Source organism: Podarcis melisellensis (assembly GCF_964234715.1).
Source record: "Podarcis melisellensis genome assembly, chromosome: 2".
In the NCBI taxonomy this organism is placed as follows: Eukaryota; Metazoa; Chordata; class Lepidosauria; order Squamata; family Lacertidae; genus Podarcis; species Podarcis melisellensis.
In genome coordinates, this window is record NC_138529.1 from 55,701,669 (window position 1) to 55,729,023 (window position 27,355).

Here is a 27,355-nt window from a genome sequence, read left to right on the forward strand (position 1 = left end):
AAGATGTTTGGCAAGAAGCCATACATCAAACACATGAAAATTTTTGGTTCGGACATGTGGGTTCACTCACCACAACACTCCAAGTTAGACAAGTGTGGATTGCATGGTATCTTTCTAGGTTATCAGAAAGGGTCTTACAGAATAATGATGACTGACTCTAAGGAGATTAAGCTCACAAGAAGTGTTGAGTACAATGCCAAGTGGGGGGAGAATGTGGGAATTTTCCAATGTTATCCTGATGACAGTGATGAGACTGAGGATAGTCAAAAGCAACCGCAACAACCCACACCCACTGATAAAGGTTCTGATTCTGAGTCTGAAACTGAATCAGATGATTCAGAGGATTTCAAGAGTGCGAAAGCCTCTATGCGACCCTCTGAAAGTTCTGATCAAGAATTGGAGGAACCATTGTTCACAATAGGTCACTTTTCTCCTAAGAAGGAAGAGGAGAGTGTTGAAGACTTAAGGCTAATTCGCAGGTCACAGAGAGCCACAAAAGGCAGACCTCCAAAGAGATTTGCTGATGAGTTTGCTAAGATAACAGTAACAGCTGTTAAAAGCTCCAAGAAGGTTTTTGAACCTTCAAGTTTCCAAGAAATCCAGGATTTGGATTCAAAGGAAGCTGAGCCATGGTTAAATGCCATGAAGGCTGAGCTTGATTCCTTGGAAAGGAACAAAACATGGGACCTTGTTCCGGTAGTTCCAGGAATGAAACTGCTTGGAAGCAAATGGGTCTTCAAAGCGAAGACTGATCAAAATGGCAAGATAGTCAGACACAAAGCCAGATTGGTAGCCAGAGGTTTTGCACAGGTACCAGGTGAAGACTATCACGAGACCTACTCACCCACAGTGAGGTATGAGAGCATTAGGCTTATGCTCAAGCTAGCTGCAGAAAAAAATCTACACATTAGTCACCATGATGTGAATACAGCTTTTCTGTACGGATCTCTAAATGAATCACTTTATATGCTTCCACCTGATGGCGTACAGGTAAAACAGGGATTTGTTTGTGCTCTGAAAAAGTCAATTTATGGTCTCAAACAAAGTGCACGGTGTTGGCACACAAAACTCACTGAAGTATTGTTTTCTCTAGGTTTTCAGCAAGGGAAAGCTGATCCATGTGTATTTGTCAAAGAGGAGGGGCAAAAGAAACTGTATTGTTTGTTTTATGTTGATGATCTTTTATTCTTTTGGAAAGATGTCACAATGTACAATAACGCCCTAGCTCAACTGAAAGAGCACTTTGACATGAAAGATCTTGGTGAGGTAAACAACTACCTATCTCTTGAAATAGAGAGAGATCAAGATGGTAACATTCTAGTACACCAGTCACGGAAAATTGCTGATGTGTTAAGCAAACTAAACCTGATGGATGCTAACCCTGTGGACACACCAATGATAACAGGTTATCAGGTAGAAGACACTGAAGAAGCATTTTCTGACACTACACTGTACAGAAGTGTGCTAGGCAAGCTAAACTTCATTGCCAGATGTTCAAGACCTGACATTGCTGTTAGCTGTAATTTGCTAAGCAGACAAGTCAACAATCCTACTGTTAAGGATTGGAAAGCTCTGAAACGCATAGCGCGGTATTTGAAAGGCACTATGCATTACAGACTGAGATTTAACAATCAGAAGTCTGGTGGTCTTGAGATATTTGCAGATGCAAGTTTTGGAAGTGACACTACAGACAGGAAAAGTACGTCTGGAGTTTGCTATAAGTACAATCAGGGTCTATTTGATTGGTCATGCAAGAAGCAAACAACAGTTAGCTTAAGTACTTGTGAAGCTGAACTGAATGCCCTGTCTTATTCACTTAAAGATTGTGAATGGTTGTTACAATTGTGCAAAGATATGAAAATTCCTGTCAAATGTCCAATCCAGGTTTACCAGGACAACAAAGCATGTTTGGCTTTGCTGAATTCTGAAGGTTGTAAGCAAAGCACGAAGCACTTGCAATTGAAGTTGCAACATGCTAGGGAACGTATTCAGAAGGGACTCGTAACGGTGTCCTATATGCCAGGTAATGAAATTCCTGCTGATGTATTGTCCAAGATTGTATCAAGGGATCAACACTGTACCTATGTGCAGAAGTTGGGTTTGTACTGATATTGTACGAACACGCTGCCCAGAGATGTTCACAGAAAGGGGGAGGATGTTGGTTTCTGCTTTCTTCTCTGTGCAGCGAAGTGCTTGTCACAAGACAGGTTGTTTACATTCCACAGAGTCTGTACTGTTGGAGGTTTTCCCACGGGAACGGGAGACTGGATATGACGTACACTGGTTTCCTGTTTTTCACTGTTCTTTGCAGTTTCAGTTTGAGATTCTCTCCGTGCTTTAGAGGAGAGATGACGCTTTCTCTGCTCCGGCAGAGGCAAGATGTTTTTCTGTAACATACCAGCTTTGAAATGTAAATAAAGCAGTATAGAGCATGTTGGCACATACTTCTCATCATTCCGCTGTGCACAGGACACTGCTTATCTCCAACAGGCATAGCTCCAAAGCCAGGGCCCCTTCCTGCCCCACCCCATCCAAGGCCCCATAACTCAGGGAAGATGTGGCAGGTGGGTCTCCAGAACAGGCTAAGGGCTTGTCCACACCTGGCCTAGGAAGCATGGGCCAGAGTGGTTTTCTGCTTGTCCTGTGCTATCTAGACATGGGTCCAAGTGGTTTTGCCTTTGCCTTACTGCTTCCCCCCCAGGAAACCTGCTCTGTGGAAAACTCGATTGCCATTTGCTCTGATTCAGCACTAAAGCATGGGTTTTCCAGGGGAAAGAAGTGGGGCAAATGGAAGTGTGGATGAACCCTATGACCTTCACAATCCATAGCAGTGCCTAAGGGTGCCCTCCTGTTGCCTTATCTAACCTTAACCTTTCCCACACCTCCTTGCCAGCAATGTGACCGACTTAACCATGAAACCAAACCTATCTATTTAACAGCACTGACCTCTAAACACGAACACCTCCTGAATCCAGTACAGAGTAGGGGGAAATAACCCCTGTTTGCCCAAATGTGCAAGCAGGCAAATTCTACTCAGATTCATATGTAAAGCTCTCAGCTGAAAGAACATTGTGATGTTGCATCAATGATTTACATGGACAGATCGCTCATATGCCGTTTGATTGTGATCTAAAACTGGAGGAATTTTTCTACCTTTCTGTTTTTCTTCTAAATGCCAGATTGCCACACATTACATTGTTCCAAATGGCTGTCTATTACTAGGGAGCTCTCTTGGATGATCTCTGAAATTGGATTGAGGAGCCAACCACCTTTGGTAGCCATTTTCATGGAAGACGTTACGATGATTTATGTCAACTTATTCTACGGAGCAGCAACCAAGGAAAATGATTCCTGGCACTCAGGGGTCTTTTGGTTTGCAAACTATCCATTTTCATAGCAGATTACTGTTTTATGAGGCTCTTTATCCCCCCAAAAAGCTTTCTGTTAGAAATGATAAATGGCCTTTCTTTCGCTAAACTTGATGTATAAAATACAAAACTCTAATGTGATATGAGCACATATAAGGGGAGAAAGCATATTACCAGCATACCTACGTTTCTTTATGACCCCTATTAACTATTCACAGGCACAGAGTGCATTGAACCAGATTCATTCCATCTTCTTGAAAGAAATGTTGTGAAAGAGAGCAGAACTTAGAGAAACATCGGTAGTTTTACTTTTCACAAAATGGTGCTGTTTCAAACTATCCTATTCAAAATGTCCCATACAGTATTTTACTTCATGCTCCTCTTTCACTCTCTTTCAACAGACTGGGAAGCTCTGTGTCATGTGTCTTTCCCACACAACTTTGGTAATGTCAGAATCCCCTGCTGACATAGAAGATCCCCACACAATGCAGCTTTCCCCCACATTTCTCAGAATTTGTCAGTGGTGGCTGGTGCCTATTGGTTGAATGGAAGGGTGGGAGACCAACAATAGGTGGAGCCAGAACCAAAGTGAGGCAGATTGAACTAATACTAGTTATTTCTCATCCTTCCCACTGAGTTCTTTAAGGGGCAACATTGAGACTAAGGAGTACAAAGCCGACAGACAGTATCACCCCTCGGACTGATTTTAAGAAAGAAGACAGAGACAGGTGGGGACTGGCTGAGGGCAGACAGAGGTTGGTGGGGCAGTGCCCCATTTGCTCTAATGGACCAGCCTCCACAGGGACTGATCCAGTTCCTGGTAGATTTAAGGCTGACAAGGGAAGGAGTACTCCCACACGACTTGGGCTTTTTGACTGCTGGAGCAGTCTTGGAAAGACACATTCTGCATCATCTCCCATGCTGCTCAGATAATGCTAGGTCCACACACTTGTTCTTACAGATTATGTACAGGTTCTAAGGGCAGACATATGAAACTTCTGTGCCATATGCATATTCCTTAGGATAGTGTCTGTGCTATCCTAGTGTTACAGCTGCTGGATAATCTTCCTTTTGTATGGCAGATGAGTAGCTAATGGGCAAGGATAGCTGTCTGATGCTTTCTCGATGAAAATAATTCTTAAGAAATAGGTAGTGATGTCTCTAGAGAGATTTGAATGGGAGAATGATTGGAACTAAGAAGGTGAGTGACATCGCCATCTTCTTCAGTTGATATGGGAAGCTGATGTAAGGAGAGAGTGCACAGAAGAACAAAATATGCTTTACAGGATGAGAGAGAAAGGGAGGGAGGTTGAGCCTCCCCCACCTGCAAAGTGTCAGTCCCCCAACTGGAAGATACATAATGAAAAATAACACACTTCTCTTCAACAATAGAAGGAATGCGAACTGGGCACCATGTTCATGGAATTGGTCACAGATGTGCTAAATGGGTGCAATATTCAGTGCGAAGTGAAAATGCACAAACGAACTATTGTTGTTTATCAACATAATCCTTAAGTATTTGTGGGTCACATTTTGTGGTAGGGAAAAAAGAGGTTTGCACCAGCATTTACTAAAATCTACAGACTTGCCCCACGGGGTGCCTTTGCTTTGAGATAAGGAAAAGGAATAGGCCTAAATATTTAGTTACTGTTAGCGTATTTGTATGAGCATTGGGAGCATGTATGGCAGAGCTTCTGCTTTGTATGCAGAATGTCCTAGGTCCTGTTGCTGGCATCTTAAAGTAGGGCTGGAAATGTCTGAAACCCTGGAAAGCTGCTGTGGGCAGTACTGAGCGAGATGAACCAATGGCCCAATTTGTTATAATAAGGCAGCTTCTTAGAATCTGAATTACTGGTCCAGGTTCTTTTGTGAAATAGGTGCTATGGTATGGCTCATAATGGCAGCACCAAACTAGAGCATTATTTTCCCAAATGCTGATTCTCTATGCATTTAAAATATATTATCATATGCTATTATATTATCTCTCATTTTCTACTAAGTTCACTTAATTTATATATTAGTCTAATTGCATGTTCCTTGCTTTTGTTAGTATTCTGCCTTTCAGTCCAAGGAAAAGGTTCAGACCTTGTCCTCGGACTGCAAAACTATGAAATGCAAGCGATCCCTGAAGAAGAACCCATCTTGAAATGCTAGCACTGCCTTCTGTAGGTCAAACAGCATTGTTTTGCTATCCCTTTTTGATCCACTGCCCCAACATCAGTTGCCGGAACATGTAATCACTGGAGTGAAAAAGAAGAGTTGTGCAATGGGGGTGAAGTACATTAAGAGCTGCAACAAGGCACTTTGGGGAGAAATCTCAAGAGGTAGCATAAGAACCTTCCACACTGCATCAGACAAATCTTTCTCACAGGCTCTGGCATCACTCTGCAGTGTTGCATAAGACTCCAACACCACTCTGTCGAAACTGATGTCCACACACTTGACATGTTTGCTAGCGCTTGGCTGTTTGGACGTATTACAAGGCAAACAAGGAAGAAGATTTGTAATGAGAAGGATGCCCTTTGAGGAGAGGATGCCTCACAGGGTTTTACAGATATATATAAAAGCAAACATGAAACTCACTTCCCTGTGCTTTCATCTACAAAGAACACATACCCCCCCCCTCAACTTGTTGTATCTGAAAAGACAGGTTGGAGGAAGCCTTGGATTTGATCTACTGTCTACAATGTCCCACTCTGTGCAATCATCTTTTGAAGTTTCAAAGCCTTCTGGGGCTTGGATTCTCAGGGATGGCAACAAATCTACATTGCTGCCTGACACCAGTAACATTCCAGAATATCTGAAAAGATACAGAGGAGCAAGCTGTTTGGCTTATGTATTTATTAACATTTTAACCCTGCCCTTCCTCCCAGAGTTGCCTAAGGTGGAAAACAACGAAGAAAATACAAAAAATAAAATATACATTTAAAATGCTACCCGCCCACCCAGCATTTATCGGAAATTATCATTAGCAGGCCACTTGGTATCATGGAGCTGCAGCAACAGACACTCCTGGAAGAGGTATTACTGCTGCAGACCAGGAGGGTGTATGTATTTGTGTTGGATTGGCTCTATCTGTGTGCCTGCACAGCCCTGATCTTGCTGCCTCAGACTTCCTCGTAAAAGCAACAATGGCGTTCCTGCCAGGAGGTATTGCTGCTGCTGCTCTGCCCTGCTGGGCAAACCACTCCTCGTTGTCACACAAAGAACATTTTAATAAGGGAATTCTTTTCCTCCCTGAAACATGCACAGCCCACCTAGCTGCATATATATGAACGCACACACAAAACATAAGTCAAACCAATTTGTTGCACCCAGCCACAATGGATTAACCACACACTGTTCCTTTAAGCAGAGCCCATCCTGCAAGCTCATCTCTTCTTTTCTTAGGCTGGCCTAAAAACAACAACCCTGCTTCAGACTTGTGCTTGGAGCCCTGTCTGGAAGCTGCATATAGCCCTATTCATAAAATGGCAGCTAAAATGGCAGTGACCAAGAAAAGAAAACTTTACCCCAAGGAAACAGTTGTCGGCCCACGAGATTGATGATAACTGACAAAGGCCTGGGAAACATTCATAACCGCTCTACTGATAAATTGTATTAACTGTAGATCAAGGGTAGGCAGACTTCAGGACTGATGGATCTACTTTGTTTTTGAGAACGCTATGAACCAAGCCCAGGGTAAGACACAGGGCCTTATCCAGTACTGTCTATGCAGGAGTGAAATACTCATGCAATTGATTTCACTTTCCTGCACATCCTCAAAATCTGCTTCCGGTGATATGGGGACCTTCCAGAGCAGATTTCTGGGGTATACATGGAGCTCTATGAAGTGGAGGAGATAAAAGTGAAGGCCTGTTGCACAATCAGAAGGAAAGGTGCCTTTTTGCTGTTGCCATTCGGAGTCAGAAAGCCTTACGACTGCAAATCAGCCAGAGATCTCCCAGTAGCTCCCAATCCACTTTTCACCCATCACTGCTATAGATTAAAAAAAATTAACAAATATTTTGTATATCTCTTCGGTTGATCTCTCTATCGCTGCTTTCTTTTCCCTTGCCGTTTCTCAATGTGTAAATTAACAATATAACAGGTTTCTTTCCCCTTCTGCGGGTAGCAGTGAAAAGATGCGGTATGCTTTTGTTTTGTTGCTTTTGTGAGAACAATATTAACATTCAGCATTGCTCACAGGAACATTTCAGCGAATTGTCACATGTGCCATTTACTAACCATTCACCTGAAGAATGTGGGTCTGATACAGTTCTTCATAGCCATAGGCATGACACGTGTAATTGCCCATGTGAATAGTCGTTACCTTGGTGATGTAGAGAGAATCATCTTCTCCAAAATCCTGTAAGTAACAAAAGACAAGGGAGGGGAAAAGACCTATCATTTAGCAATTTTGTTTTAAATGCTGCAAGTGGCTATGCTAACACTTTGCGTGTTTTGACAGTTGCTCAGCTTTCAATGGGGCTTACATTTTCAACATGGTATTTTTACATACGCAGATTTGTAAGATGGAATGAATAAGAGATAACCTGCCAATACATAAATGGGAGAAACTAAAACTAACTCATCTGAAAAGCTCCCTGGTTTCTAATATAAAATAAAATGGGACTCTTATATAAAATGATGGTAATCCAGCCTGACAATTGAATACTTGACAAATTACAAGGCAAACTGTTTTTGGGATGTGGTTTTAGTTTATGGATACGGTTAATGAAAGAACTGCCTACTAAATGAAGCTCTGAAACAGGCTTTCAATTATTTGCAAGAGCACTGTGTGTCAATGATTTCTGCTATTGTTCAATAAACCTAGTTACGAGTTAAGAAGAAGAAAGGGCATTTCCTTTTTAAAAATCCTTTTGATTTTTAATTGGCTAAAATGTGCTTTATTTTTTGCTTGAAAAAAAGGAGAAGAACTCTGCTCTGTGCTTCTAGTTCTTATGGTGTAATTTAGAATTATAATTATGTTAGAAAAGCTGAAATATTTGCTAGGTTTCAAAATGTGGCTCTGTTGGCCTTGCGTTCTGCTTATCGGTTTACTGCAAATGATGCTTCATAAGCCTATATATCGAGGAATAAACACAGGCTGCGGCTTTTCTTCTGCTTTCATTAGCATGCAGGATTTTGCTGAAGTGCTGATACTTTTATACAAAACCCAAAAGTACACATTTAAAAACCATACTTAATTAAGTTAAAGAATGATTTCCCCCTCCCTTAATTAGCTTAATGTATGAAACATGCTAAATAAAACCCTTTACGTGCAGAGCCTTAGTGCCTTATATACCTCCAATTATGCAATAAGGCTAATAAAACATCAGGCAGAAAATAATCATGAATGCGAGGGCAAAGAGTTTAACTCTTCAGACCCAATAAAAGACTTCAGAACTCGGAGAACTGAGACATAACAGGTGGGGAACCTGCAGCCCTCCACATGCTGTTAGGCTACACCCCCCATCATCCCTTACCATTGGGCATGCTAGCTGGGGCTGATGGAAGATGGAGTCCAAAAGTATCTGGAGGGCCAAGTAGGAAAGTGCTAAATAGGAAAGCAATCAATATGCAGGTCCAGCAGTGGCGAATGAGGAGGAGGAAGGCAGTGCTGTGTTTACTGGGATGGGGCAGGGTGAGATGGCAGTGAGCTTGAGGAAGCTCTGGATATGTAACATGTAGCTCCCTTGACCTCACACTGCCTTGCCCTGCACCATCCATGTCTGGCAAGAGGCAATAGAATCAATGTCAGAAGGTGGTTGTCCTGCCCCTTTGTGTACCACTGCCGCTAAGTATGTAGTCTGCATTTTCAAACATGTGTGGTGTGTTTCCATGGCCCAAGCCACAAGGGCACTCAGTTAGTTCTAGGTTTTAAAAAGCAAACACTGCGTGAAGATTGTGAGTTGTTAACTGTTCTCACACATGTGGTACCTCATATTTGAACCAAAGTTCAAGAGGATATGAGAGCAAGCTTCTGAGCTGCACCAGTTCCGAAAGCAGACTTTGATGGAAGTACTAGTGTTATCAGGCATTGTTATGCTTGAAATATTATAGTCTAGATTGAATTTAAATCAATAAAAACTAGATGGCTACTTTTATGAGATGATTTATAAAAGAGCTGAAGAAAAACAAAGCAATAAAAATCCTCTGTCATTCATGTGTTGCTTCCTAATAGACATCTCTGATTAATGTTATGAACACTTGGTTGGTGCTCTAAAATTGTCTTTTTATGGATGATCTATTTTACTCTGATGCATAGTATGAGCAAATACATTTTTCAAAGATGTAAAGTCCTATTTTATTATTTCATTCCCATATACCAAAGAGAAGCTTTTGCCTAAAGACATAATTTATGATGCTTAAACTCTATTTTTGATTCTTTGCAATTAATGCGGGCTATATATTTGCAGTGCTTATAATAAATTATGCCTGCAGAATAAATATCCTCTCTTTGATATGTGAGTATTACTGGGAACTTCCAGTGTGGTACCAAAAGAGAAAGGCTCATATCCAGGAGACCCCAGAAAATTAGGTGCCCACTGAAGAAATGTGGGAAGCCCTACAGAGGATTTTTGGAAGAAAACCCTCTTATCTTTTAGACAGCTGTGGTTCTCCTCCAAAATTCCAAAGACTGACATTTCTCCAGACACTATTAAAACACTTTTAAAAGGATGGTAGACCCTCCCTCCCACCCTTATCAAATGTACACAAATTCGTTAACCAAAGGGCAGTGAAGGAATCACTCAGAATCCTTGCCTTATTGCTAATAAATTGTATCACACTTGTTATTGACTTCTGAAGTAAGATATTCAAAATGGCCCCACTGTCCTGTGTTCACCAAGGTGTCCATGCCAGGTCTACAAGGCAGCTCAGGGATCTCCACCTAAGCCAAAGGCTGCAGAAGGTGAATCAAGACTGCTGCCAGCCCCCATCATGCCTTGGACTGCCTGTCTATTAAATTCTTGAATTCCCTTACCGTCCTGCTCTGAGTCCAAAGCAGACCAAGTAAGTACATATATCAAGAGCAAATCAAAGGATCCTATAGTGGGTGAAGAAGGAATTCTATGGGTCAATCAGGCACTCCCCTAAAAATTATTACTCAGGCCTAGCAAAAAAACCTAGAAAGAGTGGATGCTGCAAAATAGAAGGTTAAGGGATGGACAGCAGACTTAAATAGCAGCCTGATCGCTCTCTTCCTGCCCAGGTAATTCCCAAGGAAGAGGCCAATTTCCCTCATCTCCCAAGAAGGCATGTGTGGCAAATTCATCCCTGCTAAAAAGCAGGCGTGGCATTGTGAAATTGTTCGTGGCTTTAACCGAATGTTTCCTTTCCATAAGTTCACGCTCCTATATTCTTTTCAGTGACATATACACATAGCAGCAAACTGCTTCTTTCTTGGTCTGCCTCACTTTCCCCACTTTGAAATAAAAGTCTGTATCCTCTAGTGGGTTTCTTTTACATTTTACAAATACCCTTGGAAAAGAATATTGCTTAAATGATCCCAGTACACTTTCAAGCTTTGTTAGTTTAAAAACCAGCATTCTGGATTGATCTCGGCTTGCTTTTATATTCAATAATCCTTTAAAAGCCACAACGGTGCACAGACAATTTAAAAAAACAAAACAATGTCTGGCTAACTGTCAGGTTCCTTTTCTGTAACTCCTTTCTAGAATAGCTTCAATGGCTATTCACGGCTACCTATCTGTAACTGGTTCAATGTTTTAGTTTCTTATCAGAACTATTTTCTATTCATTCACCATCCTTTCTTTTACATTTCATTTCATTATTTATTTTTGCAGAGCTGAACTTGCAGAAATTTGGCAGGTGAAACCTCTCCCCATTGCACAATTGTTAATGACACACAGCTCTGGAATCATGGAAACCCTACAGAATGATGTGGAACCGACTGCACGAGTTACTCTTACACAGTAGGTTTTTCTGCCTCTGCTGGAAGTGGACTGCAGTTGCAGGAACCCCTTCTCAGAGGGTTTGTTGTGCTTCATGATAGTGCTGGCAGGTCCTGCTATGGGTGTGGTGGTAGCTGTTTGTGGGGCATGTACCCACTGGCTCATTTTCCTTTGGCCTCTTCCTTACATCAGCACCAGCACTTTATAAATACCTGCTTAAAGGGTGACATGTGAGGCCTTGTCATATTAGTTTGATGATCAAGTGCTTCTATTGCCAGTAATTACCAACAGCTGTCAAAAGGTGGGTGTCAATCTCCGTTTAATGATATTGGCTTAGCTTTTTAACCCGTCAAAATTAATGTGATATGAAGTATCTCACACAAACGAAGAAGAACAAGTTAATCAGTTTTGTTGGGTGGCAAGATCTGTGTCACAGATAAGGTGTGATCATTTTCTCGTATTGTCACAATCGTACAGATTATACACTCAGAAAACTGTTCTTTTTTTCTTAAAGCGGGGAGAAGGAAAATGATGCAGAAGGAATAATATTTTAAAGAACACTACCACAAAGGTTAAAATATCACAAAAAACTCGATTGAACCCTCCCTCCCAATCTCATTTCATGAACTCAATTTACAGACAATTAAAAGCCTCAGCGCCTAGGGCTTGCCGATCGAAAGGTCGGCGGTTCGAATCCCCGCGGCGGGGTGCGCTCCCGTCTTTCGGTCCCAGCGCCTGCCAACCTAGCAGTTCGAAAGCACCCTCGGGTGCAAGTAGATAAATAGGGACCGCTTTCTAGCGGGAAGGTAAACGGCGTTTCCGTGTGCAGCTCTGGCTCGCCAGAGCAGCGATGTCACGCTGGCCACGTGACCCGGAAGTGTCTTCGGACAGCGCTGGCCCCTGGCCTCTTGAGTGAGATGGGCGCACAACCCCAGAGTCTGGCAAGACTGGCCCGTACGGGCAGGGGTACCTTTACCTTTATACTTAAGACAGAACTTTTGCCAACCTTTCAAATTGGGAAAGAGAGTGAGAAACCTTGTTTTTCATGTGAGTATCACAACTTAATTATGAACAATGAAAATACTAGCTGTTCCAACTTTTGATAATAGGTCAAAGATAATTGCTAATAAGCTGTATGCTGGGTGTGAACAGTAATAGAAACAGATTATCCATCAGGAGTCAGAGTCATTCACCCTGGATGCTAATCTTAAAAGAAGAGGTATTGATGGGTGAAATGGAAGCACCAAAGAGAATGGGAGATTCTCCTTCCTCCATCCCACTTCCCTTAAGGGGTTGGGCTTCATTCGTGAAAAGGTTGGTCTTGCAGGAGAATACTCTATGTAGGACATGTAGTTGTATAAAGAACAGATTGAAGCACTTTAAGGTATCAGTAGTTCCACCTGAGGAGCCCAGCATGTCTTTTCCATGCAGATATGGAATCCAAAGCAATTCTTTGCCTAAATAGGGACTTATTTAACAGGGAAATCAGAGAGATGGAAAAGATCCAATAGGTAATGCAGTCCCCTTGTCAGCTTACCTTGCTGGATATGGAGTGATAGGTTGTCAGGTCAATGTTTTAATTACCCAAACTATGTTCTGCTTTTCATCACAAATGCTGCCCCCAAACCCTTATTTTGACTTTAGACGGGCAATAAAAGGGCAGGATGATTCCCCCCCAGAAGCTGCTTCTGGCCCCTAACATTACAACCACTGGCTATAACATTGGACATTCCATATTTCAAAGCATCCCCAAAATACAGCTGACAAAAGAGTTATGCACAGCCTCATATGATTCCCTTCAGTGCTAGAACTCTGGCTCATATTTATTATTGTTGTTGTTGGTGGTGGTATTAATTGCACTCAACAGAGCACCTGTTTTATTTAATGGAGAAGGACTTATAAATGATAGCTTGTACCAGTTTTGTTCTGAAAATATTGCTTATTCTTCACAATATCAGAAACATTATTGTACTGATGCTCACAGGATTGTAAAACACAAACCACCCTAGCATCTAATGAGATCTGTCTCTTGCAAAATCTCCAGTGTCTATCACTTTGAAAATTACTTTCTCCATACTAATCAAATTGTCCCTAATCTTAATTCTTACAATAGACTCATGAGTGATTAATGTAAACACAACCAATAAACATCTAAATTAGTTATGGACACCTAAATCATTTTCTTTGGCCCTCTTAATAATTCATTTCCAGAGACAAGCTGGGAATGTACGTTTCATTAGCATTGTTTGCTCTTGGTCTTACTCCGTGCTGATCAATTCTGTAATTTAAGGAAAGCAAATATGTAGATTTCTTCCCCTCAGGTGAAACTTCCAAATAGTTTCTAGGAAAAACATAAGAGGCATGGAAACTTCTCAGGGAGATATTTATTCTGGGAGGGTTTGCACTTCCTCTGAATGAATGAGCTATAAAGCTAAATCATGCGTGGGGTGGCCTAGCCATCACTCAGCAGATTTTTTTATTCCTGACTCCTTTGGGTTCAAGATGACATCCCCACACTGTATCTAGCCTGCATCGTGAGGTCTCTGCACCATATCCAGCCTGTTGTTTTGGGCCTATCCTATCTGTTTTCATGAAACAATATGGATGTTCCTTTGCTTTTGGTATGTGAGGTACAATTTTGGGTAAACTGGAGTTGAGGAAGCTACTGAGATTCTTTGGTTTTCAAACTTTAAACTTTCAGGGAAGTTTTTCCACATTTACTCTTCTGCCAGCAAGAAGCAGAGGGCTTTGAAGTTCTTTAAGATGGGTGCCAAGCACATTTGAATGCCCTTGCCAGGCCTCTTCAACTTCACTGCTGCCCTGAAGGAACAAAAAGTGTGCCCTACAACAAACCCCAGTAGGTGATCGCAGTAGTAGTGAGCAAGGTGCCTTTTAGGGAAGCTTGTCTGCTATTACTATTAATTCTACTGAGAAATTCCAGATAAGTTTCAAAGGAATCCCAGGATTCTGGAGAGTACAAATTGTAAATCATTTTCTACTGCTTTATTTTAACATTTATTTAACTTTAAAAGGTTGCATATTTGACATCAGATTCTTGGCCTAGGCAGTAAAGCCCTGCAGCGTTAACGTCCACTGTTAGCATCTTGGATCTGGCAGAGAGAACACCCTTTGCACGCTTGACATATAAAGCTGCTTAACACTCTGTGAAGCAATGGCAGTTGCTACAGTGTTCCCCACAGTGAAAATCTTGAAGGTGAAGGGTAGATGGATATTTCTAAAAGGTCAGGGAAGACCAGCAGATGTCCACTCTATGTTTCTGCAAGTGCCCTTCACAATTCACATGAGAAAACACCAGGATAACTGCGGCAAATGAATTAATGTGTGAAGTATCTTCTATGTTTGACATTTACTAGGTTTTTTTTAAAAATATTCTCTTTGATCCTTATCAGAACTCCATGAAGTAGGTTAGGTTAAGAAAGAGAATTGCCCAAAGCCAGTCAGCTTCATGGCTGGGCGTGCCTCCTTTATGTCCCTCAGGCTGGGTCTCCTGTCCCAAGTCCAACAGTATTCTGGCACCCTGAGCCACTGATTTTTCTGCTTTAACTTTGAACATGTATTCCTTACAAGTACCTCCAGGCATACTGTATCTGTCACAGGTAGTGGTACACACAAGCAACGGTAATAAACAAATTGCATGCTGCAGTTTGTTAACTCCTGGGAGCATGGCATTGAAGGGGAACTATTGATTTTTCATCAAAGGTGTGGGAAGATAAGCTATAAACTAGTTTCTAAGAACATTTGCCTCCCTGCATTAAATTCCCTGATGTGTCCTATGCAAACCCCCCCTCCCCCAAAGGCAATTGCTTCCTTGCAGATGACTTTAAATCAAATCTCGAGACAGGAAATAACTTTCAGTATCTGTGAGAACAGTGGGGGAGAATGATAGGTGATGAAAACTATATTTTGGGAGTAATGACTAAATGTGGATTTGTGGTAAGTTGTCCTGTGCAATGAATAGCAAAGGGTAGTCTTATTGATATAATGATCAGCCAGCTAGGCTGCATAGGGCAAGATTACAGGCATAGTTATTCCGAGTTCTCAAGTGTACTTGCCGTGGACAAATCCATCCACCTGAGTTTCTAAAATCTGTATATGAAGAAGGGCATTCACAGCAGTTTCAACCATGGGTGTAAGAATTAACATCAGAAAGATGGTAACCACAACCTGTGGTTTCTTTGTGGCAGTACTCATGAGTATAGAGCACAATCATCTCTTCTCTTGTTGCCTACGACTGCCATTTTGTTCAGACACTCATTATTTCTTTTAAAAAAACAAGAAGATACAACTATTGGCACTTTACTTCCTCCACAAAAAGAGTGCAGGCAATTTTAAATGTGCCTCTGTAGTAGGCTGTAGATGTGTTGCCCAATTCCGTGTTGTAGAAACGCTGCCAGCATAGTATAATAATTAAGCTACTGGAAGCCTTTTAGGGAAGTGAAAACTGTTGTAAATCAACATCTCTACAAGGCAGGGCATTACCAGGATATTGATCACTTAATGCAATATGAACCATGTCATCTATTCCCCTCACCGCACCCCATATGTAGTATTGACAATTGAAGGATAAATGATAGTTAGCAATCATTATTCTCATATTTGAAGTTCCTAACTTTTGTGAGTAAATGGAACTAGCTTCTTTGAAATGCATCCCAAGCAGCAGGAGTATTCATTACTATCAAACATTATTATTTTTTCAATCTAGACAATCTGGAGTGTTTTCCTGACAATCTGGCATAAATAGACTTAATTACATGTGCCACCAGGACAACATTTTTGTAAGAAAGTTGTGCGATGAAACTGTTAAGGTCTTGGCTGATAAGGGAAATTATTCTACTGGTTATGAAAACTTCTCATTAAATGAACAGGAAAAAATAATTAATTTTAGTGTCAATCAAAACATCACATAAAGGAAACAGAAAAACAGAGCAAGGATGTTTTAGTCTCCTGTTTTTAATTTATGTGGACATTCAGGATGAGCTACTCCTTTGTTGTCATATGCTATCAGTTTCTGTTTTGAAACCTTATGGGGTCCTGTTGATATCAGATTCTGTGCTGCAATCCAGGTTCTTATTTTGATATCATTTTCTGGATCGCTGTTAGCTTTTAGAAGAACAATAGCTTAATTGAAATACAATATGTGGATTTCTACACACACCCAAGTGCCTGAAAATTCTCCAAGCCTGTAAGTTATTTTGACTGTGCCAGAAGCAGGCAGGGTTTCCTTGAAGTTAAAAGGTACAATTAATCTCCTGTTGCACTTCCAATTAACTAAATTGCTAACCTTATTGTGAAAAGTAGAAATGCAATTGAGTTGCTGCTTGAGGCATGCTAAAAGGGTGGGGAATGAAGTAATTTAATTAACTGACTTCAAGTACATTAAGAAGTATAGTGCCTTTCCCTCCCTCCCTTTCCCCCTCAATACCTTTAAATAGATCATTGAATAATGCAGATTTTTTTTTTTACCACGAGAGAGATAATGCACTGTGTTCAATTTTCAAATTGTCTAACGAAACCTTGGTCCTACCAGAGCATAATGATTTGGAAGAGTTAATGCCAAGAAAACTACCCCTTTCTGACTGGCAAATATCCCAAATGTGCCATAAATGCTCACAGACGTCATTCCAAAATGTTCTGGACTGGAATGCCAAACAGAAGCACTCCACACTGCAACACTTTGTTGCAGACCCCCATTTGTTATATCTGTCAGCGAATACTTACATTAATATCTTCCAGATCTAAAAAGTTCAACACAACCCCGTTGCGTTTCCAGATGATTGGAGGCCGCAGAGGTCCATGGATAGCACAGTTCAATACAGTGCTCAGCCCAACAGTTACTGTGGTAACGCTGACCTTCTGCTCTTCAGAAAGTGTGAGTTGGACCACCTCTGCGAAAGTAATGGAACAAAAGTAATTATTATTATTATTATTATCCATGAAATAAATCTGGCCTTTTCACTGATTGGGGAGGTTTCAGCAATAGCAAAGGTATGAACTGCTAAAAAGGTCAACGTTAGAACAACAACATGAAATGGGATATACCTCAATAAACCTAGATTACAATGTAATCCTTTATTTCATGCTTCCTTGGTTGTCAGATAGCCTTCCAGCTATGTAGGGAAAAAAGACAGTATTGTCTTCCATTCTCATTTGTACCCTGCAGAAATCGAATTCAGATTAAATAGACTGTAGAGCAAACTATAATAATATTTACATCTCCTTCCTCAAACAGACAAGCATGAATAAAAGCAGAGTTCTGAAGTTTCTAATATGTACTCCTAAAACCACCTGTGGAATGTCCATGCTAGTACCTTTTCTAGGATCAGAGAGATAAGTAATGTACACATGACCTTACACATCTGAAATCACCTTGTGTATGTACATCATGGGGCGCGGGTGGCGCTGGGGGTTAAACCACAGAGCCCAGGGCTTGCCGATCAGAAGGTCAGCGGTTCGAATCCCTGCAATGGAGTGAGCTCCCGTTGTTCGGTCCCTGCTCCTGCCAACCGAGCAGTTCGAAAGCACGTCAAAGTGCAAGTAGATAAATAGGTACTGCTCTGGCGGGAAGGTGAACGGCGTTTCCGAGTGCTGCTGTGGTTCGCCAGAAGCAGCTTAGTCATGCTGGCCACATGACCTGGAAGCTGTACGTCGGCTCCCTCGGCCAATAAAGCAAGATGAGTGCCGCAACCCCAGAGCCGGCCACGACTGGACCTAATGGTCAGGGGTCCCTTTAGGTACTGGTACATCATAGTATGGTGTTTCCCCTCCTCCTATAGGAAAGGGGATACTTTTGCAGGAGAATCAGCAATATATATTCTGCCTTGGTTGATACTGACTGGCAGTGGATCTTCAAGGTTTCAGAGTGGAGTCTTTCCCAGCCACAACGGGAGATGCTGAGAGCTGATCCTGGTTCTTATTGGCATGCAAAGCATGTGCTCTTCTACTCAGCCATGGTCCTTCAGTGAGGCTTAGATTCTGTACAATTATCTTTGTACAGATTATGATACCATACAGGAAAACTAAGATTGCCAACATTCTAACAGAAGGTTTCCTAATGCCTTTAACAGTTGCATGGCATACAGAAAATTAAATTGGAGAAGTTCCCTCCACCAAGCATGGAGATGCAACGCTAGAAGGAGGTTACCTTTTAACCTGAAAACGAGCTGCTATAAAGGCAGAGGAGACCTGCCAGGAAAAGGTGGCAACTTTGTGTGGGATACTAAGTGGAATGTCATCCAAATTCCCTGTTATAGTGGTACCTTGGGTTACAGACGCTTCAGGTTACATACGCTTCAGGTTACAGACTCCGCTAACCCAGAAATAGTACCTCAGGTTAAGAACTTTGCTTCAGGATGAGAACAGAAATTGTGCCACTGCCCCACGGTGACAGCGGGAGGCCACATTAGCTAAAGTGGTACCTCAGGTTAAGAACAGTTTCAGGTTAAGAATGGACCTCCAGAACGAATTAAGTTCTTAACCCGGGTACCACTGTACTTGGAGGAAATGAATTTGCTCTTCTTTCTTCAGCAGGGGGCAGGGAACCATGTTAAATCGCTTTGTGTGAATTGATTCTTAGCGTTCAAATTTTTTCTCCTTCCCTTAACATTACATTTTGATTAACACCTGCCCAGTGATAATAACACCAATCAGGATCCCGACATCTGTTCATTTGCCTGCTCAAAAAACAATAGCAGCATTGTGATTTGCACAGCCAGCTGTTATAAAATATGACAACAAGCACTTTGTTGGGTGTGCCCAGCTTTGCAGACAGGTAAGACACTTGATGGTGGAATTACTGTCAGTAGGAGAGAGCTGTTATTAAGCATTTCAACTAGAGACAGGGAGGCGGGGCTGAGCAATCAAAGTGCTTTGTCAAAACTGTAACGTTTACAGTTTTACCATTCCCTGGTGCATCTTCTTGGCTCAGCATCTGAGGCACTGGCAAAAAAAGGAAGGCCTTGGAGCTGCACCACACATTTAAAAAATGCTCCAAACTGAGCTTTCAAGTTAATAGTCCATTGAGATTGTTGCATCGTTGTTGTTTTTCAATGGAGCAGTGGATTCAACACCTCTTTTGGTGCTATGCTGGTCCAATCTATATCTGCCCGACAAACATGACAGTAAGTGCATTGATTCCAGGAGGCATGACATCGCTGGAATTCATGTTAACGTTGTGCCTGTAGATTTCTGTTGTTTTGCTGTCTGCTGGATAGATTTTGCAACAGCCACGAGGAAAGCAGTAAAAAAAGGTGCCCCCCCTTTTGTTAAAAGAAAAAAGAGAAATAATAAAGCTTGACATCACTGAAATAAAAGCTTGATGGGAACTTCCAGGACCCTCGTTGTGATGAAGTAACAAGAGTAATCAGACCTGGGATTGAGCAGTTTCCCAACAAAGCTCACATTTTTCTAGAGGCAATATTTTTGCCACATGGAAAGATTTAAGTACTTTTCCCTCACTTTAACAGCTTTAAGAAAAGCTGCTAAAGTGGCTAAACCAAGCAGGAAACACAGGCTTTAAGTAAGCAGTGGGCTAAAAAAATCATTAAATGCGTACACATGCGGCAGGGCTATAGACACAGAGTTGTGCAACAACACAATCCTTAGGTTCAGACAGCCTTGGATTTGTAGGGAAGGCAACAGCAAGGCAACCTAGTTCCTCTTTATAAGTGTCAAGGCTGATTTGCCTTTAAGAGAAACTTTGATTAGGAATTGAATCACTGGGCAAGCAGATCACATACCCTTTGGTGCCTCACAGTTACTTCTCTTTATTTATGTCCAGATAAATTAAGTAGCCACAATGAAGTACAGATAAGGGCATCTGACATATCCTAGAGGTCCTTTAGGGGCAAAGTACCTTGAGCAGCACTCCAGATGATACAAGAAAAGATAGGCCAAATTATTGACTCTCTCTGTTGCAAATGGTAGTGGCATGTTGTTAGCTTCTCAATGTATTCGCCTTTTCACATCATGGAAAGGGCTTCTTATTGCTAAGGTTTTATAGGTTGGGTGCATTTAACAGAACACACTCAAATAGAAATTACAGTGAGCTGTTGGTATCAACAAATTTAGCCAAGTTGGAAAAGCATTCCTGGACACATAAAAGGTTCTCAGACCTCATTAGGGGTGATGGTGTCACCATGTAATTAACTAAAATGGATAAATAAATACATCACCTGAAATTGATTTTTTTTAAAAAATACAATTTCTTCAGTGAGAAGTGTCAGGATGTTTTCTTTCAGTTATGATGCCTTATGCTTTAGAGCTATTATTTCTAATGATCACAGATGACTAAGAGATCATTTTGCTTGGTGAAGGAAAAGTACTCTGCACACACCGAAACCCTCCTCTGTTTTCATTAAGTCTCGTTATGGAGAGGCACTGAAATGCTACCCCTTGGGGTTTGCGAGGGGAGGGAGCCCTGATTCAGAGTAAGTTCTGAAATTCAAAAATGTAAATTCCACTTAATAGGAAGATCAGAAGCCTCAGGCCTGGGGGCCTTGAAACTCTCCCCAGCCTGCACCCTGTTTTCCTAGGCCACACCTCTCACCAGCCCTCTCTGACCCTCTTCAAATGCTTTTGCCTAGTTTGAATGTGCCCTGGAAATGTTTGACTGGGGGTAAAAAAGATCTGGGGTGTGTCTATGCAAAAACATTCAATACAGTGGTACCTCAGGTTACATATGCTTCAGGTTACATACGCTTCAGGTTACAGACTCCACTAACCCAGAAATAGTGCTTCAGGTTAAGAACTTTGCTTCAGGATGAGAACAGAAATCGTGCTCTGGGGGCACAGTGGCAGCAGGAGGCCCCATTAGCTAATGTGGTGCTTCAGGTTAAGAACAGTTTCAGGTTAAGTATGGACCTCCGGAAAGAATTAAGTACTTAACCTGAGGTACCACTGTATTTCTCTAGTCTACTGTACAAAAGTAGAAATGGCATCCATTGCTCTATCCACTTTTTCCCTTTCTTTATTTTTCCCAAAGACATGTAGCCCTCAGAAGTTTGCCTGGGGGAATGTGGCCCTTGGGCTGAACAATTGCCCCATACTAGATGATACTCAAATATCTTGATACTCAAATATCTTGATACTCAAATATCTTGTTTTCCATGGCACCTGAGCATGAGTCACAGGATAGAGGTTATCAAGTGACACTTTGTCTGGGTCTTATTACATGACAGAGTACGACCTCAGTTGCCAGGCCACATGCACATTTGACTCTGCAGAGGGCACTCTGTGAAGAGGTCCATGTCAATATATTTGTTGTGCTTTCTGCAGACATTACTGAGCAAGTAAAACAAGAATTGTGCATGCCCTTGGAGCAAGCCATTCAGAAACAAGGTCACATTTACTGAAAACAAGTACCTTTCATTAACGGACTCTAAAGTGGAGGGCACCGGAGGGCAGATTTTCATAGTGCACTAATAGATATATGACTCTATGCAAAATGTTGCCCTGGAAGCCAGTGTTCCCTCTGTAAATTGAGATAAATTCTGTATCATTTGGATTGCTGGTCAAAATTGCCTCTCTGCACCTTCTATCTTTAGTCAACGATATTATGGCTTGATAATTGCAGCTTCTGACATCCCCTTGTGATCATTTCTTCAGTTTGTGCTGTCATATGCATCACTGGTTATATGTGCAACAAAAGTAGGCACTTGGTGCCCAAACATACTTTTTAATGAAAACACTGCTATATTTGGAATGTACTGGATAGGAAAAAGAACTAGTAATTAGCATAACACGTAACATTTAGTGGCTTTAATGAGGGTTGCTTGCTTTTGAAGAGGTATAATAAAGTAAGGGTACACTCATTGGATTTTATGTCTTTTAATAAGGTTTCCTTAATCCTGTTTCTCACAAATGACTTAGACTCCATGAAACACTTCTAAAATCTATCAGCAGGCTCTTTATGACACAATTTTGAGTGCTCCGTTCTCGTGAAATTGGGGTTGGAAGGATCTGTCACTACCACTTTTCTCTGTTTCTCATTTTTCCAATCTTAAATTCAGTTCTCAACATTTCTGCAGCAATTTGGGGTTGTGGTTTTTTTTGGGAGGGGAGGGGGAAGGGTTTAAGATCTTCATGTGACTTGCACATTTTGAGATTGAAGTCAACTCACTTCAGAGAGACCTTGACTCCACAGTTGTAGCAACTCCAGTCTAAGTGTCCAAAGTCACAGTCTGTGATGTGTTGTAGAATTAATAATAATAATAATAAATAATAATAATAATAATAAAACAACCTCCCTGAACAGGGCTGAGTGGTTGTGTCCAGGCCATTGCTAGTTATGCAGCATTTAAGAAATTAAAGATTGTGTCCAGTGCTGTCGGTCTGCCAGCACAATAGCCCTTTTGCTAGTGGAGGTGCCTTTCATAATGTTGTACAATGGAGGAAACCAATGCAACAGGTCCACTGGTGGGATCATTGTGCAAGAACGTAACCAGCAGAAAGGCAAAAACTGGATACAAACAGCCCCATGTGATTCTAAAATCCAATGCCTTGTTTAAGTTTTCAGTATACTGTATATTAAACTCCAGAAACCCTTGCATATTCCCCCTATATTTTCTTCCTTTTTTGAAATTAGAGCATCTTTAACAGAAAGGAACTGCACTGACTTCAGTAGCAACCTCTGCATGCTAATTGAGTCAGGTATTACTAGTTGTGCTATTTTATCACAGAAATCTTTTCTCTGCTGTCATCTGCAGCCCACCAACGGCAATCATAATTTCACAATGAAGACATGTATAATTGAGGTCATTACTGAGAGCAACCTGGAATTGAGCATCTACAGAACAAAACTCATTGATTTAGCATGGCTTAGAGATAATTTACATAGCAAATGTTGGTCATAGGCTTTACTTTTCTTATGCTATAGTAGTACACCGAGAACTCAATTTTCGTTTTGAAAATGCTTTTTGTATCTTTAATTAGATCTTTTCTGCTTAAACTCCGGACATATCATTTTGCAGTGGATTGTTACTAATTTTTAATTATTCTTGCATTTGCTCATAGATGCCTTTCAGTGCCTGAAATAGTGAAAATAGTTTATTGTGTGTATCGGGCATGAATCTTCTTAAAGGATTATTTATTAAGATTATTGTCTGAGCTCAGAATAAATACTGCCCGGAGTTAGTGGAGGTAGAATTTGTTCATTAAAAAGCCAGAATATTTTGTCTCAAAAAATTAGCAACTGCACTTTGTTGTGGGTTAGGAAGGAAATATTGTAGCCCCTTCTAAAAATCAGCCTTTGACTTTAGAATCTTAAAATAAAATTGCCTCTAATGAGGGGGCAAGTTTTTAAGTTATTTATCAGATTTATGGTGCAAAACAATCAATGGGTGTTACATCCCATTGATTTTAAAAGGAGACTTAATTATGTGCCAACTTTTCTGCAACAATTTGAAATTTTCAAAAATACAATAACTCATATGAAATTTCATCAATATTTTAGCACAAATTTCTCCTAATATGTACATTTTTGTATGCATTTTTGACTAACAGAAATCTTTTTGCAAGCAATTTTCCCTAATGGAATGCACGTTTGCATGTTATTTTCAACTAATTTATGCATTTACATGCACACACTTTCCCCTAGTACAGGGGTCTGCAACCTTTAAGACAAAAAGAGCCACTTGGACCCGTTTCCGAAGAAAAAAAACCTGGGAGCCGCAAACATGCGCGCCGCTGCCCTCCGATCTGACAGCGGGCAGGAAGGTGACGTCGGGACGGTGCGTGACTAACGCACGCACCGCCCCATGTGACGTCACAGCCAGTACAGCGCCCGCCACAGTGGGGAGTGTCGGGGCGCACAATGCGCCTCCTCCTCTCACTAGTATCCGCCCCGGAGCCGCGGCAAAGGTGTAAAAGAGCCACATGCAGCTCCGGAGCCGCGGGTTGCTGAGCCCTGCCCTAGTATATGCATTTTTGTACACACTGCTTTGCAGGAGACCCGCAGTACAAAGTTTGGAGCGGTGCAAATGCTTAAAGATGACTGTGTTTTGGTTTGATAAGTGTGAATTAGATAGTGTCTCATTAATATGCAAAGTAAATCAAATTCTCCCCGCCCCTAGTGGCAGGATAGAAAGTTGCTCCAATTAACAATGTTCTAAAAGTAAAAGATAGTCCGTTTGGACCACCTTGTACAATGTAAATATGGAAGGGATTTCAGGTTTGGGTGCATACTTTGTTTTTCAAAATCTCAATTTACAGATGGGTTTTACTGTCTTGTTATTTGAGCAGAGCTTCTCCAGTGCTTGGACTTATGTGAGAGAAAAAGAACCGGATGAGTGAACATGTATAATAAAATTATTTCTAAAATCCTAGTACAAATGTGCTAATCTCAGCTATATTTTGTAATTGCCATAATTCAAAGTATTAATGTAATGTATATATACTCCCTATCATAGGTATGCTGCTTCAAAGTGTTTTACAGTAAATTCTCCACTAAATTAGTAATGGTGTTTTCTGAGGCATTAAAAAATGCATAACAGTGAGATGGTACTTAGCAGCTTAAACCTTGCCTGCCTATCCTTTACTTGTGAAGTCCACAGGCTATGACTCTTTGAGCTGTGCTTCATCTTATGCTAAAAGTGTAAAATTTATTCTGTCAATCTTTTCTTCAGAAAAAAATAACCTCCAATTCAGTCTTTCCTTCCTCCCCACATCTATCCAGAAGCCGAATCCTTCAAAAAATAAGGACAGATTTGTAGTTATGGCAGGTAGAATTTACCTCATCTTTTGTGCTGAGGCTCACATGCCCACAGTTGTAATCTCTTAACTGGAAGTGGATGAGGCCAGAGTTGGGAGCGAATGGTTCTGACACCAAAATTGGGTATTCCAGAAGTGGTGGACCCACTTCTTTCCTATCTTTCACTCATGACCTTCTCCCTCTGACACTCCCTTCTCTCCCCGCTTGCTTAACCATTTTTTTTTGCATTCGTTCTTGCTTTTCTTCCTCCAGAAAAATTGCCTGCACAACAATTTAGGTTTAGTTAAGATAAATCTCAGTGGTGTAGATAAGATCCCTCAAGGGCCAGATTTAGGTTTGAGGAGGCCCTAAGCTACTGAAGGTAATGGGGCCCATTATACATCCAGCTGTCCTTTGTCAACAACAAATTGTTGCTGTTTTTTGTTTTGAATATATGCTATATGGTAATTTATGGACCTAATATCTAACATCACCTTGCCAACAAAGGTCCGTATAGTAAAAGCTATGGTTTTCCCAATAGTGATGTATGGAAGTGAGAGCTGGATCATAAAGAAGGCTGATCGCCGAAGAATTGATGCTTTTGAATTATGGTGCTGGAGGACACTCTTGAGAGTCCCATGGACTGCAAGAAGAACAAACCGATCCATTCTTAAGGAAATCAGCCCTGAGTGCTCACTGGAAGGACAGATCGTGAAGCTGAGGCTCCAATACTTTGGCCACCTCATGAGAAGAGAAGACTCCCTGGAAAAGACCCTGATGTTGGGAAAGATGGAGGGCACAAGGAGAAGGGGACGACAGAGGACGAGATGGCTGGATAGTGTCTTCAAAGCTACAAACATGAGTCTGACCAAACTGCGGGAGGCAGTGGAAGACAGAAGTGCCTGGCGTGCTCTGGTCCATGGGGTCACGAAGAGTCGGACACGACTAAACGACTAAACAACAACAACAACAACAACAAATATCTAACCAGTGATATTATAGGGAGCAGGCTAGCAGGTGGGGCCCATTACTTACATCATAGGAGCCTACATAACACAAAACACTGCTGCTGTATGTAGGTTTTATTTTATTTGTTTTTTATCTTATATTTTGGAAATGTACTTCCAGTTTTTTGTCTTTAATTTATTTGGGCCCCCTGAGAGAGTGGGACCTTAAGCTATAGCTTGTTTAGCTGATACGTAAATCCAGCACTGGATCCCTCCCTTCCCCAAACCCAAGGAGGGTCAGGGGAGAGAGATGGGTTTTTATCAGCAGTCTAGTGCAAGAAGGAGGGAGGGCTAATCCTTCATTGCCCAGCTGCCACTCCAAGGAAAATCACCTGATATGTGGCAATAAGGCTTCCCATCCTTTTATTTCTATCAGCATTGCATATTGTGGGGACAGGATAGTTAAGTTTCTGCAGGTACAACAGTGATGAAAACTGCCCCAATGCAGTGCCACAACAAGCGCGGGGGAAGGCTCTAATTGTTCAGCTGAAAGAACTACCAATTCCATTCTGAGCAAGTCTGAAAGAACATAGGAAATAATTCAAGCTGGGGGGTGGGGTGGAACGCATTCAAAACAGAATCAGGATAAATAATTCATCCAAAGACTTAACTTTAACGGGCAAGTGGACATGTGTTAAAACTGATAGTAAAGAGGTCAGTTGAATCCTACAAGGTGAGAAAAGGGGAAAAGGTTTGACTAGAACTAAGACAAATCAGCTGCACCTTTTCAACATATGGATGCACTTTTCAGGCGATGTTTGCACATTCAGTGAACGCTGGTAACGGGGAGCAGAACTGCGGTGAAAAGTCCTGACCTCCCAAAGGTGTTTACTGTCTGCACAAGTGTCATTGGAAAGGTGTAACTAACAGCTTCCATATTTTGAGAAGCACATTGATTTATTATTTTATTTATTCATATCCCACCATTATCCCTGTGCAGGACCCAAGGTAGCTCACAATGTAAATTAAAACAAACACAATGAAAAACACACAATGATACAAATATTTATAAGTGACCATATTGAAAACAGCACTGAAAACCCTGACAATTATTTAAAAGTTCCCATATACACGCATCCTACCACCACGACCAACAGAACCCATCCTCAACAGACCCTGTCACAGCAGTTATAAGTGGCCTAAGGCATATCTGAACAAAAAAAGTGTTTACCCATGAAAGGAAAGCTGAGTGTGTGCCAGCCTAGCCTCCCAGAGTTTCAGAATCTAGGAGCAGCCACCAAGAAGGCCCTGTCCAAGAAGCCACCCCCCCAAAAAAAACCAAAAAAACAACAACAGCCTAGTTGCCCTTCTACCTTTGATTCCATTTCTTTCTCAGAGCCTTGGGGAACCATGAGCCCAGAGCGTAGCAACTGGATA

At 41.4% G+C, this 27,355-nt stretch overlaps 1 protein-coding gene across 3 annotated transcripts in view; it reads right to left on the reverse strand.

Annotated features, from left to right (window-relative positions):
• The window catches only part of FSTL4 (follistatin like 4), a 350,480-nt gene that overhangs the window by 36,800 nt on the left and 286,325 nt on the right, over window positions 1-27,355 (reverse strand). For 2 of the 3 annotated variants that reach the window (XM_081893315.1, XM_081893314.1), the window contains exons 7-8: window positions 17,006-17,172; window positions 7,596-7,716 (exon numbers count right to left, since the gene is read on the reverse strand). The exons of the other annotated variant lie outside the window; for it this stretch is intronic. In XM_081893315.1, the coding sequence (XP_081749441.1) occupies window positions 7,596-7,716; window positions 17,006-17,172 (288 nt within the window). The remainder of the gene's footprint in view (window positions 1-7,595; window positions 7,717-17,005; window positions 17,173-27,355) is intronic. 3 annotated transcript variants of the gene reach the window in all.